This window comes from Vanessa tameamea, chromosome 17, assembly GCF_037043105.1.
Source record: "Vanessa tameamea isolate UH-Manoa-2023 chromosome 17, ilVanTame1 primary haplotype, whole genome shotgun sequence".
Classification (NCBI taxonomy): Eukaryota; Metazoa; Arthropoda; class Insecta; order Lepidoptera; family Nymphalidae; genus Vanessa; species Vanessa tameamea.
Genome location: NC_087325.1, coordinates 9,825,103 through 9,840,789, shown reverse-complemented (window position 1 = coordinate 9,840,789; position 15,687 = coordinate 9,825,103). Strand labels below are relative to the sequence as shown.

General features: G+C 33.9%; 1 protein-coding gene across 1 annotated transcript in view; it reads right to left on the bottom strand.

Annotated features, from left to right (window-relative positions):
* Apkc (atypical protein kinase C) overlaps window positions 1–15,687 on the bottom strand; it is a 216,553-nt gene that overhangs the window by 7,492 nt on the left and 193,374 nt on the right. The window contains exon 3 of the mRNA XM_026639723.2: window positions 2,901–2,951. Within this exon, the coding sequence (XP_026495508.2) occupies window positions 2,901–2,951 (51 nt within the window). The remainder of the gene's footprint in view (window positions 1–2,900; window positions 2,952–15,687) is intronic.

Below are 15,687 nucleotides of genomic sequence, written 5' to 3'. Positions count from 1 at the left end.
ATATGTAGCACGCAGGCGGACGGGCCAATGGGCCACCTGATGTTAAGTGGTCACCACCGCCATAGACATTGGCGCTGTTAGAAACATCAACCATGCCTTACATCGACAATGCGCTACTAACTTTGGGAACTAAGATGTTATGTCACTAGTACCTATAATTACACTGGCTCACTCACCATTCATACCGGAACCCAACAATGCCAGGTATAGTTGTTTGCAGTAGAATATTTGATGAGTGGCTTGTGCCTACCCAGACGGGCGCAAGCCCTATAATTCGTTTGCACTATACCAAGCCATACCAAGTACACACAAAATATATATTCAAAAGTATAGCTTGTTATGTCGGTCGGAAGTAGATATGGCCGACAATATTATCAGAACCGGGAAATAATTATGACTTTAATATATTTTCCGTGTGGTTTCCAGTGGGGTAGCATAGAACCATTTTATCTCAACACAATTCCAGTTTTTGTTTTGTGCAAAGCGTCTCAACAATAATTATTGCGGCGGGATAGCAACCCACTGACAAAATCAGGACGTTACTCAAGAGGCTAGTAATAGAAATCTAACAAATAGTTTTCTTGCAATAATATGAAGCATATTGAGTCAACGACACATTATAGGGATAATGGCGAGCGAAAGAACACCAACATTATAAGCGTCCTGTTCCATACAAGAGATGATTTAAGTAGTTTCCGACGTACATCTACGCTCGAGGTTAAATAGGACGATTCGGGAACCAGAAATGAGGTAACATATTAGGTAAAATATGTTGCTGTTGGAATGCGGATATGATCTGCTGCTGTATATAATATACTTGTCGTCGCCTGCAGCTACGCTCGAGTTTCAGGAGTTTGTTAGTCATAAAAAAGTAGCCTATATCTTTCCTTGGAGTTCAAGTTTGCTTTATATCAAATTTCATCGAATTCTCTTCAGTCGTTTGCACGTGAAGGAGCATCAGACAGAAAGAGTTACTTTAGAATTTATAATATTAGTATAGATTAATTCGAGATAGCAATCGCTCACTCAACAAAGTTTCTTTGAAACGTAAGATCTACGGTCTCGAAATTAATTAAGTATTTTCCATATATAACACGAGCATTCTCGAGAAGAATTAATTTTACGGCAATAAACTCTTAAGAGGTTAAAGGCGGGTGGACTACAAGTCGAGTACCACTTGGATACTATAAAACCTACAAACTAGATTTGGTACGCAAGTTCCTTATGCTTCATAAGTTTCTGATAAGAATGGATTTTACGGAAAGCGACTGTGAAGAGGGCTTACGATACGAACGGACCCATCTCGTTAAGGGAATCGAGTCACTCACTCTCCCTGGAACCAAAAGTCACTTACAGAGTAAAATAGAAAACAAAATATAGCTTCCAATAATTACAGGCTCGAGGGATATAGTATCATAAATCCCAAAGTTGGTGACGCATTGACACTTCTAAACTTACCGCGTCAATAGGCGATATTGATGTCATTTAAATGTGTCAAATTGTGAACAATTGAATATTTTCTTTCAATAAATAATCGAAGAAAGCCGCTAGTTTAAATACTAAATTATCATGTACTGATATTAAAATATAGTTTTGGGCTATAAGCCTTTCAAACTTTGGAGAAATTAAAGTAAATCCTCATATAAGTTATACAATGGAATCCAGTGTGTCGTACAGCCCCATACGTTTATTAATATGTAAGGGATCTATTATGCTTCAGTGAGAACGTTGACTTTGACCTAGAACGAGCGACAGTATCTCACACGCATTCCTTTAAATAATAAATAACTTGAACAATTCAAACTTTTATCGTGCACGGGAAAATAGTCCTTGTGGTAACACAACCATCGAGAGTGTACACGTGTTGAATCGTGTGGTATTGTTAAGGCAAGCAAATTGTGGGTAGGGACAATAGCGGGAGCCGTGTAGGGCGATATTCATATGGTAATGCGGCAAGCGGGCGCTCTCGCCTCTCGTGTAGATTGTTTGAGTACTCTCCGAGCGTTATGATACGAAATACGGAACGTTTATGTTCGAGGTAAAAAATTGTAAAAAATTCCCGCCTACGTGTACGCAATTTTTTTTGCGTTTATTTGACCTTTCCAAGTGTTCCTCTGAAGAAAATTGTAACATTCGGTGAATGATTTATTAATGGTGCGACTGGGGTACAAATTCAATACACAGTAACAGTTTATGGTATGGTATCGTTACGAAGACAGTTCTTCTAGTAAAATCTAAAGAAAGTTTAGTATAGATTATGTGTGTACTACACGTAAACTACACTAAAACTCTAAGTTATTGAAGTTAATACTTATAAAACACTACAAGTATTATATACACGTGAGTATAAATATACTATATATGTATAAAAGGAATATCGACTTTAACGCTTAAAGTATAACAGAGGCGGCTATTTATTTACAGTAATTTTTAAAGTCTTAACGAAGGAGTATAGGTGACATATACACATTTATACAGTATTATAAATATTACGATGTCTGTCTGTAGTGATAACTGCACAGCCATATTTTTTGTAATGCCTGACTGAATTAACTACGCCAATATGCGTAAAACTTATAACAGAATGCAACGCGTTACGGAGAAGTGTTTAGTGTATGGTAATGTTATATCAGTAGCGATGCTTCGCAATTTCGAATGATTAACTATTGACGTCATTACAAGCGTGAAATTAATGTGTAAAAAAAATTTATTACATAAATGTCTTAACGCGATGAAAGTAATCCAACCCAACCCAACATTCTCCGATTCTGATGTACAAAAGAGCGTATTTACTCTGCAATTCCGTTGAGCAGTTTTCATTTCTTCAATGAGTGAGTAAGGGCCCTCATTACGGAGTTTTGTTTGCGATGCAATTAAATTAAAACAAAGGCGGTACTTACGGTCCTCCCCCGCGCAGGGCATCCCCGGCGCCGCCGGGACATTGGGAAACACTGGAACAAAATTAAAATGTTATTATTGTTAAACGATACATTCACAAGTTTGTGGTGATAAGTCGTACACAAATGTAAGAATATTTTTTGCCTGGTAAATATTTTAAATGTTTTTTTGTTTATTAAAATACTGATTAACCTTTTTGTTTCAAGCTGTATTTGGAAATAAAAAGATATTGATAATTTTGCATATGCATTTTCACTAATATACTCTATTCCAACCATAAGAGGAGAAAAGCCAAATAAACAACATTTGACAGCAAACTGACGCGATATCATTGGTCAAGAACTTGATTAATCTATGATATTCACTATAGATTTGCGAAAAAATGGCGTTCTGAACGTCGACGAAAATGTTATGAGAATTTTGGAAGTAAAATTAAAGTGGATTTAAGTAGTTATAATATTGTATTATAAATAAAGATATATTAATCATAAACTCATAGTAGTGTACAATATAGCTGAGTTATTAGCAAATCGCATGAAATACGTAAATCTAACGTTTGTTTATAATTATTCCTACTTCGTTTGGAATTGGCTACAGTAGAGAATTAAAAACTCTTTTCTGAAAAGCTTCTAAAAAGTGTCACAGTTATGTTAGTGTTTTAATCTTCCTTAAAAGGTTACATCACTGAAATCAATACCTTATCATAAGTAGTATGAAAACTTTCACATTTAAATAAATATAATTAATTATTGAATTATGTAATTTTTTGGATAGGTTTTTCAAAGAGAGTGTAAAAATAGAGTAAAGTCAGCCTTCAACTTGCCACAGCTGCGCAAAGCCTTTCTTAGTGTCGAGGGGAATATTTGTATCTTATTACACAATGGTTCTCTAAGACGCTGTTTGGTTGCAGTGTGATGTAGTATGATTAGACGACCTCCGCGGTCGAGTAGTGTGTACACCGGTTTTCATGGTAACGCCACTCCGAGGTCCCGGGTTCGATTCCCGGCCGAGTCGATGTAGAAACAGTTCATACGTTTTCTATGTTGTCTTGGGTCTGGGTGTTTGTGGTACCGTCGTTACTTCTGATTTTCCATAACAGAAGTACTTTAGCTACTTACATTGGGATCAGAGTAATGTCTGTGATGTTGTCCAATATTTATTATTATTTAAAATTAAATTGAATCCTACAAAACTATTTACGAGATCACACATTTTAATAAAACATATTTAATGGAATGCAAAACTCCATGTAGCTCTTTCGGTATCAAAAGTAAGCTGTTAAGGATACTGGCGAGTTCCGAGTGTCGGTAACAGTGATTGCGATGGCTCGCCCCCGCGTCGAGTGTCCTCTGAGTCGCCGGACAATTATACCTCTCGGACAATTCGAGTGCCATTAGCTGACCGACTCCGTAATAAGATCATTGTATAATAGCAGGTAATTATTTTAATACTTTGAGGTTTATTTAATTATAATTAATAAAGGAAGGTAGATAACATACATCGGTTATGAGATGAAAATAATGAAATTTTTTCCATGTTAATCAAAATTACCAACGAGATAGTCTATTTACAAATAAGACAAAGTAACTTTTGAACAAGTTAACAGAAATGCGTCATTTTTATTATCACTGTTCGTTAGTTTTTTTCTTAAAAGTTCGAGATATTTCTTTCCGAATCGCTGGTATATTTTTGTCAATCAATAAAGTGGTCAAAAGCGGTTGCAGCTAAAGATCGGAGGGGGGTGATTGCATATTTATTAAATATAAAATCAAATGTATTATATTCAAGTAAAGTTTACAATAAAACATTTTTGATTTACAGTTATGTTTGTATTCACAAAATGGGTGGAGGTCGAATGAAAGTCTTCTAATCTTATATCAACTCAAACCCGCGATATCTGGTATCAATGTAGCCACTGATCCGTTTCGGCTCTTCGCTTACATTGAATAAGGTGATTACTGAATGTTATTTCTATTTTTCACATATGTATGATTGTTTCGAGAAAATTTATTCTGTGTGAGTTTCTACGCTGAGAACCTTAACTTTAAATATTGTTTGCTAATACTTCGCTCCGGGTTCCACCAACCCGCATTGGAGCAGCGTGGTGGAATATGCTCCATACCATCTCCTCAACGGGAGAGGAGGCCTTAGCCCAGCAGTGGGAAATTTACAGGCTGATTATGTAATACTTCGCTCACGATTGTTGGAGAGAATAGCGGCTTAGTTTTGCAGTAAACACAATATGTCTGTATTAGCTGCCAGTTCTCACAATATTTTCTTGTATTTTTCGCAATGATACATAACAGTTCCTATTACGGTAGATGTGTACCTTCGTTTTCCTTTTCTATTTTGTATATTAATATATATAATAAGGAGAAAAAAATATATATTAACATTTCATACAATATTTTTGCAAATAATTTTAATGAATAACAATAGCTCTGAATTTCCAAGCGCGTAATTTGTACTTATTGACTTGCGGTACAGAAAGACATCGCGAGGATGCCTACACGTTTCAAATACAAAAATGCCACATGTGAATCCACTAAACCGTATTGGAGCTGCGTGATGAAACAATCTCCAAACCAAGAGTATGTGGCAACTCAGCTGTGGGATATTGACTTTGACTAAGTACTGCATAGAAATAATAAATCATACTGTATAATGTTTATTAAGAATTTTTATTCAGATTATTTATAAAATGTGACGTAAACTTGAAAATGTTAAATGCTAGTTTAATACAAACTAAGTTAAGTACATAATAAACTGCTCACAGGCACCTTATCCCGGAATTCTTAAAGGACGCGACGAGACACAAAGAGACGTTAGACGAGGAACACGACGGGAGTTTTATTTGTAAGAGCAAAGTTAATTTCGCTGACAGCGAGGAACGAAAAAAAAAAAACGCAGACGAGAACTGAGAGCAATCAGTTTAATGCATTTGAAATAGAACAACAAGGAAACTAGCGGAACGTAAGTTTTATTAATAACTTTAGTTCGGAACGTCTTGGGACGGGTATAAAAAGTTTCGCTTGCAGAATTTACATAGAGGATTTATTTTATTTGATTTATTTAGCAAGTTTTTTTTTTTGTCATAGATAAATATTTATTTTTCAGATGGTTTAAGTGGTTTTGATCATTGCTCATTTTGATACAACCCCATAACTACTTCATATTTTTTTATGGGCAAATGGACCACCTAATGGTAAGTGGTCACCACCGACCATAGACATTGGCGCTATAAGGAATAACGATCATTCCTTACATCACGACAATGCCCTAGACACGGGGTCATTCACTCTTTAAGCTGGAACACAACACTCAGTGCTGCTGTTGCGCGGTAGATTATCTGATGACGGGTGGCTATTTATAAAAACGTCTTAAAACGGCACCTTTACGAAACCAACAATTAATTGAATAAAAACACAAGAGAACTAGACAATATATTCGTCTTTTGCTGAAATCCGGAGAAAATGGCGCGCATTTTATTATTATTCTTTATCCTTATTTTCGAAAGAATACGATTTATTGGATGTGACGTTTTCGTTCCGTTTCATTATCCTGCGTAGTTTTATCACAAGAAGATCGCACGATTACATAAACGAAACGCTTTAATTGTTGAGACGGATATAGAATTGTAAAGGACAAAAGATAACTGCGTATGACATTCATTTGTATTTGTTAATTAAAAATAATTAATAAATGAGACAAAAATATTTTTACTTCAAGTGTATGATCTCTTTCATGACCTAATCTGGAAAAATAATTATTATACATAAAAGTGCTAGACTTAACTGTATTTGTAATAATGAAGTTTCGATCATCGTCAATATTCGTCGAAAAAACGCTATGAAAATCAATAAGATAATTATTTTAATACAATACTAAGAATTGCTGTTTGACGCTAACAAAATGACAATTTACTAACAAACGCTATTAAATTGCACCTTTATTTAATGCAATTACTATTATATAGTTAATATGATAAGCAATTTTGGACCTTTTAAGACCTGGACAGGTTAAGTAACCTGTTTTAAATAATATTACCCTATGTCCTTCGAAATAAGGTTTATGTAGAATTTTTACAGCGATATTGAAAAGCATTTTTAGGAAGCCGTTTCGATGTTTTATCCTTGTTATTTAAAAGCACGATTACGCTACATTAAAGGATTGATTTTATTGATTATCTGTTAACAATAATTGTTTGGTGGTTGAATATCTGATGAGTAGGTGGTACCTGCACAGGCGGGCTTGCACAGAGCCGGTAAGTTTACTTGTTATTTCATCCACAAAGTCGGGACAAGAATGTTTATTATAAAATCCGCTTCATTATTTTATTTTATTTTCAGTAAGACAACCAACAGTAGACACAAAATGAAAAATTACATTTCAAAATTATCCTGGCAAATGTTCTGCTATTTACAGGTAGTCTCACCATGCACTATCATATTGCACAATACGTATTAAAAAAAATAATTAAATATAATGATTAGAGATAAGAATTAAATGATGAATGAACGAAGACAACGCGATATCATAGTCGGTCATATTAAGAATAAGAAATTTCTATTTCACATACAATGATATCTAAAATCGATTCGAAAATTTGAATTCGGAACCGTTCAATTATACGATGCATTAGTGTATTTGAATAACTAACCTTTCGTGTTGTGAACATGATATAATGCGATCGAGAGCTAGGGCTGACATCTCACTTCTCACCATTATGACTTGAAGTGAAAGTACCTTGGGCGTGAGCGAGTTTGGCGTGCATGATGAGTGCAATGTTTAATTTGTAACGTTTGAAACCCAAAAAGGTTTTATTTCAGTCAACTGTACGCAAATATACAATAATACTTTTTCCAGGGAAGCACCACTGAATTTTCCTATGCTTAATTTGTGTTTAAAATTCATCTCGAGCTCGGCGTTCAAGGAAAACATCGTGAGAAAATCTGCTTGTGTCTAATTTCAATGAAATTCTGCCACATGTGTATCCACCGACCCGTATTATAAGGCGTTATTTTTTATATATTTTATCAGTATATTTTAAGGCAGCTAACCCTGTGATGTCAAATTTTCGTCAAAACACTGTATTGGTGGTATAAACAAACACAGACACGAAGTCATTTACGATTATATAAACTAATGATTTATATTTACGATTACGTTTTCCTGTTTAAAAAATCGGAAAACCTTAAACTATTTATAATTTCATGTACTACCAACCCTATATATTGTCAATAACGGGATACAACCCCTATACAATGACAAAGTGCTTTTACATACTAATAAGTGTAACTAAATTTCGATTGACCGATGTGTTGTTTGCGAACATTGCGATGATCCACGTCCTGACCGATTTCGGGTACGGCGACCAATCACCAGGGAGACCAGCCAACTACGCGGGATATATTATCGTGCACAAGTATGTGCGCAAGCGCAGGTACACTCTCTATTTCGTTACTCTCATGATCCGATAGGACGGCCAATCCGTCACCACCGGAGAGAGATCAGGCGCTGGACCAAACTGCTTCACGTGCGAAGCTCAGGAGCGTACACACTTTTCGTCAAATTACCCAAGAACTTTATATCGGCTCGACTTGGGGTTTGAAATTAGAACCTCAGAATTACATTACATTAACAGCCTGTAAATTTCACACTGCTGGGCTAAGGCCTCCTCTCCCTTTGAGGAGAAGGTTTGGAGCAAATTCCACCACACTGCTCCAATGCGGGTTGGTTGACCCTCAGAATCCGTGGTCTTATATCAAGTCACTAGGCCAACGTGGCTTGTTTGTATTGTGGTGACGTTGGCAACACAAAACAAACGTTGGTCACAAAAAACGTAAGTTGTTAATAACTATTAATACAATATTGGTGATATTCCGAATAGAATTTGCCAACTATGCTATGAAAATGCACCACAAGTCTTACACGACTATACGGTATCGTATTTCCAAGGTGATCCACACCGTCTTATTTCCTGTTCACGTTCCGTTTACCTCATCAGTCTAGAATTGAGTTAGTTACCCGCAGTCTAATGCTATTTCGAACTTTAGTTACGGCAGATACATACACCTCCCACTTGAGATTAGATAGATAGATATGTTAAAGTAAAATATGTATATCATATTCTATGAAAACTGTCATAAAAACCATAATTATTTAATCCTCAAAATTAAATTAGTAGCATCATTATATTTTTGTTAAAAACCTTTATATATTTATTTATATCAAAATATATTAAGATTGATTTAGCAGAAGTTAAAAAAAAATATGTAAAAGAAAAAGCTTATCCGCCATCTTGAATTAGCGGCCATTTTGAATAAATTACAATATTTAGTAACAAGGTTATATTGTAACTAGTGCCAGCGTGTGCAACATTATTATTAGCTCAATCGGTTAAGTGGAACCAAATATGATGGTTAGTAGATTTTTTGCTATAATGGACTTGACTATTATGCCTAAGAGGTCAGGATCGAAGTACTGACGTAAATTAAATAAATACAAAAATGAATACATATTTATATATGTATTTACAAAACTATGTAGAAAGCTCAAAAACATAAAAGTATAACAATAAAAATTTTGGTTTATTTATAAATTTTTGACAGAAAATAAAAACTGAATTCCGAATAGCATACCAAATCTAGAAAGATAGAATTAGAAGTTAAGAAATTAGAAGTTTTAAAATAAGGTTTTCGTTTCAATGGATGTCTTTTTTATTGGTTTATGCTTTCGAACCAGCGACGTGACGTCCAGTTTAATATCCGGTTTTACAATATTTCAATATCGAATGTATTATAACAAAACTACAGGTACTATATAGATGATATAAAAACGTAAATAGTATCTTAAAAATAACATGTCGATTAAAAAGTTTAAAACAGCCCACATAAATAAAGAATTAACGAATCTAAAGAAAACAAAGACAACAAAGACTTGGAATTTTTGTAACGCTAATCACTGGCGAGCTAGAAAATGAGAATCTATCAAAAAAATTTAATAAAATAAGCATGCATTCGAAACGTGACCTCTTTGGTGAAGAACTATCTAAAAACCCAGTACATACTCTTTTCCTTGTTCTAAAGTTACAGCTCGTAAATGACCCACAAACGGACAAAGATAATTTCGCTCTTAATGAGGTCTGAAGCTTATTTAACGACGCTGTTCAAACGTTTTATAAATAAACATGTAGCAGAATATAATTCGACAAATTTAGAGTACATCACGATATTTTCTTGAACCGTTAAACGCGGATATATTTAAATTGAGTACACGAAAAGCCATGTGCAATCATCGGTTGAAATCCATAAATTCGCACACATAATTTCTATACTACGAACGATCATTATAATAATTATTTGCAAATACATTTATTTATACTGTTTCAACGAAAATAAAATCCACTATTTATCATACACATATGGTACACTAAGTTAGGTTGTTTTTTTTTAATGTTACACCTCCTTACTAGAGGATTTATTTTTTGTAGGTTTGGCGACACTAGACAGCTGTTATATAACGTAACTCGATGTAAGACGTGTTTATATTGGTTCCGAAGTTATTAAAGAAATATCACTCTTTTTAAAACGTTTCACTCAATATAATCCCACATATATATATATACATAATTTATATCGAATGATTTAGATCGAAATACATGAAAAAATCAATATTCTAATTTTGTCTGTCGTATCAGTAAAAAATAATGGAAAGTCCAGAAATGTGTAACATTTGTTCCAAACATTTTAGCTCGCACAATTCGCTTTAACTCACAAACTGTAAATCAAGCTCTAGAACGATAGATTGCTTCGAAACAAACAGGACGACGTTTTGATATATGCTTTATAGCTTTTATATACATATGACTGATCTATGGTACAGTGGCCAACTTTTAAGGCTGTAGATGCCGATTCTCAGGACTCAAATCTTGGTAAAGTCGGGCAAAAAAAAGTTAATTTAAGTATAAATAATAAGTACGGTTATACTGCGAAATAATAAGTGCATTACCATAAATATATATATTTATGATAATGCACTCAGGTATGGTAAGGTAGAATTGGGTTAGTTTATTTTATTTGGATCTCTTTTTATTATTTTTTAACATCACAGTTCTGTGAGATTATTTGAATTTCATATTAAATAGAAATATAATAACAAATATTTTAGATAGACAAAGTTTTGAAAAAATCACCAGTTACTTTATATTCAATAAAAATACATTTATAATCAACGCACGATATTGACTTGAGCCCGAGGGTGTTCTGTACAAACTACTCTTATGACATGTAAAGTCAAAATTATATTACAAGTTGTTATAAAGTATTATAAGCTACATACATACACATTTATGTAACATATCTCAGCTTTAATAAATATAGTCATTATATATATATATACATATATACTATATATTATTGTCATTACTTTAACAATTTAACAATTTTCCAAGTCTCGAAGTTTTAATGCCATCGATACGATAGCATGTTTATTTTTGTTATTTACTTCGTACAACACATAATTCGATATAACATTAGTTATTTCCAACTACTTTAAACATGAAGTACTGCATTTATCATGTTCTGTTGTACGTACCTTATTATTTGAAACTTAAACAAAATAATTAACAAAATCAATAGTATTTATTTCACGTCATCAAACATTGATAGGAATGTCATTTTATTTTATAAAATAGGTAGACAGATGAGCATATGGGACACTAGACTGTAAGTGTTGGCGCTGTAAGAAATATTAAACATTCCTTACACCACCAAGGCGCTGCCAACCTTGGGAACTAAGATGTTATGTTTTTTAGTTACACTAGCTCACTCATCCTTCAAACCGAAGCAACACAATACTATGTTTTGTTTTGGACGTCGTGGGATCGCTTGCGCATTCCACCATTGCCACCCAGACGGTGACCTATGCAGCTAACGAGGCCTTGACTTCAAATAACGCAAAGTTTAATATATAGTTTGTTAAATATTGTTTAGAGCATAGCTGGCCATCTACCAGCACGAGCGGTAAGCATTATATTGTATGTGATACTAGACACATCTTACATTGGAAATACGCTAGAAATATTAGATTTAAATTGTTTAACATTCTTTGTAAAATAGCACTGTAATTATATTCGTATACAAGTGTTCTAGCTACATGATTTCTTTATTGATATTGGAGAACAGGTTTCCATAGGTTTATTGTTTTTTTTTTAAATATATATATAAATTTAACTGTAGACAAAAATGAATTGAATAAAGTATATTTTGATTTAATTTGTTAGTAGAATCATAGTGGATATTCTACCATCAGATATCGAAATAAGAATTATTTATAAAATATAAATTAATCTAGGTATTATTTAATAAATTATGTAAATAGTTCGCCTAATGTAAGATTAACAGTATTGCGCGTAGAATGTAATATCGTAGCGCGTAGCATCGTAGCCCCTAGCGGTCTACGTACCTCGTAGCATTAGCTCACATTATTACGTATTCCCTTTACCTAACCGTATCGTTATTTGATTTTGGTATAACACTGTATTATACGAAGACGATATAATAGTCTCTAGTCTTGTTACGTTTTATTTGTACTTCATAGTATATAACGGTAAATAATTAATATTTTACAACAATGTTGTTGTTGTTGTTATTGAATAAATTACCTAATTATTTATTATTCTACATTTAAATACAAAACTAACATAATTGAAATGTACAATAATTATTTATTTGTATTATACAAAAACTTATCTAGTAATTTTCGTGCAACATTTTCGAAATCATTTTTGTGTCTTTGTTTGTGAAACACCTGCGAGTATGTCAGTATTTGTCGAAAGATAATAATAAAACAGAGTAATTAATATTTAAAAGCATACAATGCAACCTTCGCCGATAGAATTACTTCCTTTAATAGTTACTTTTAGACGACGTTGTAATATCGAATGATTAAAATCGTTAAAATCATTCAGTTTTAGGCAGAACAATATTTATCACTGCCCTATCTTATCACGTCCTCTGTAAGAGTGCAGATAGTCACAGCGAGAAATACCTGTGATATTTTATACGAGTCATACAAAATAATTCATTCAGAACGAATTTGTTTACAGAGAAATTACATGGAGTTTTAGAAAACAATTTTTTGGCATTTTATACATTAAATGGTATGGCGATAAAAATATTTTATTTTAAGTTTTTTAATGTATTTATGTTAAAATCATTTTCAATTAAACCAATTTAACATGTAAACTGTATTCACGACCAATACTTAGTTGTATAACAGGCATTGTACGAATATTTTTATCAAAATAGTTCAATTACGCTTGTGAATTGTGCTTTTTGTCTTTTTCTGTTTACTTTTCAGTTTGTAAATTATATTATATTAAAGAGTAACTACTGAGTTTCTTGTCGCTCGTTCTCGGGGGAATCTACTTTACGGGCGACAGCTTTAAATTTAATTTAACAGTGTAACATTACGATTCAAAAGTGATTCTACGAGCCTTCTTGAAAAAATACTATTTTGATTTGATAGTTAATTTGAAAGTAATTAAAACGAAGCTAAGAAAATATATATATATCATGTTAAATATCCAAATAAAAAAATTAAAGGTAAGATGGGTTGAACATCGGCCACAAATCAAGCATATTATATAGTTGTGTTTTATCTGAAAACACTGTGCTCAAATCACAAGTCACTAAATAAAACCCAAAAAAAATTCGAACATAAACGATTTAACAGTTCTATGCCTGGAATAGCTCACCTAAATACACCGAATAACTTCATACTGTCTCCACGATTAAAACGAGTCCTATATTATTTTGCTTGGTATTAGTGTAAAGCTACCTACTATTCAAATACCGTGCTGGCAAAATCTTTACGATTACGACCCGTCGCGCTTATATTAGCTACCGTATCAGCATAAACGCGCTTAACTGGGCAAACTGGTTTATACAAGCTAGCGATAAGCGTTTCTTGTTATAACGTTACCTAGATTTAACAAAGGCAATGCATATGTATGGTTACCATTATTATATTAAAAATTATTAAGTAAGGTAAAGTAACAGTCCTGAGGCTGGGGTGAGGCCTCTTCTTTTTTTGAGGAAGAAATGTTAGTGCTTATAACACCGCGCTACTTCAATGCGGGTGGATTGGTGGATATGGATATGGAACATTTTTCTTTACTTTACATAAGTACTATGGCCTTACAAGCTAGTCACTGGCCAAACAAGACAGCTTTTTGCTTTATTTTGTTCGTATGTAGGAAATGAACAATATTAAAAAAAAAAAAGAAAATACTCCCACTGTTGGTCCTCCGCGTTTAGAGCAGATGGTTTGAAGCTTACTTGACCACACTGCCCTATTGCGGGTTGATAAACACACGTGGCAGATTCTCATACACCACGTGCAGGTTTCCGCATAATATTTACCTTCAACGCCGAGCACAAGTTGAATTATAAATACAAATTAAGCACATGAATGCAGCGGTATTCCCAGGTTCGACCTCAGAATCATCGGTCCACGTCTTGTAACCACTGTGCCATCACGGCTCATGATTTATTTAATTAAAAAGCTTTCAAGTTTTAAATTGAACTTGCACACGATTATATACTGCAACCGTATATATACGATTCATTACCTCCATCGAAAAGAGGGAACCTCTCACTCTTTCCAATATTAATATTTGTCATTGACCGTATCCAAAAAACTGATGTGTTAAATCAAAAGAATATTTCGTACAAAAATATTTTTTAAAAAATAAAAATATAGAGGAAACGAGCAAAGAGAATCGCAAACAGTGAAATTCGAAACAAACAGACGACGCATGTGACAGCGGAGGCGATTTCATTTTAAAAATATCACGGAATTCATATTAAAATTTCAAATCGTGGAATCGCGGACCGCGCTGTGCTGCACAGTTGTTGTAAATTTACAATACAACATAAAAAAAAAGGAATTCGTTCCATTGTTTTCTACGATCTGTTTATTGTTAATTGGTTCGGATTATTTGAAAAGTTTGAAATTGAGATATTCGTGATTTTTTTATTAATTAAAATACGAGTTATATTATTTCAAAAATATTCGAGCTGTATTTTACTACGAAATAAAAGTTATACAGCTTGAAATGACAGAGTAAAGTAAAGAGAATTCGTGGTCGGAATTCAAGTACCTAGTTTAAACAATATTTTTACTTTAAAGTCGAAATGGATGATTGCGGCTATCAAGTCATGTGCCTAATTTGTGTTTATAATTTCGTCCTCAGCGGCGAATTTAAACATCGTAAGAAAAACTGCTTGCGTAAATTCAATGAAATTCTGCCACGTGTGTAGCATATCCAAGAACGCACTGGAGCAGCGTGGTGGAACTTCAAACCTTCTCCTCAAAGGGAAAAGATTAGCCCAGCAGTGGCACATTTACAGGTTGTTTCTTTACTTTCTCAGAAGTATCAAATCCGGAACGGGGTGATCCGACAGCGAACAAGGTGGTCGACATAGCTCAGAGGATTAGCCAGCTGCAGTGGCAGTGAGCCGGTCACATCTGTCGAAGAACCGATAGCCGTTGGGGCAAGAAGGTTCTAAAATGAAGACCGCGGTAGAGGCACGGTGGAGCGATAATGTACGGAAGGTGGCTGGTAGAAAGTGGAAGAGAAGGACCGAAGATCGGGCTCAGTGGCGCGCCTTGGGGGAGGTTTATGTCCAGCAGTGGACTAATACAGGCTGAAAAATGTAATTTACATGTAGTAACATTTTTTTAATATTAATATTGGACAATATCCCATACATTACTCTGATC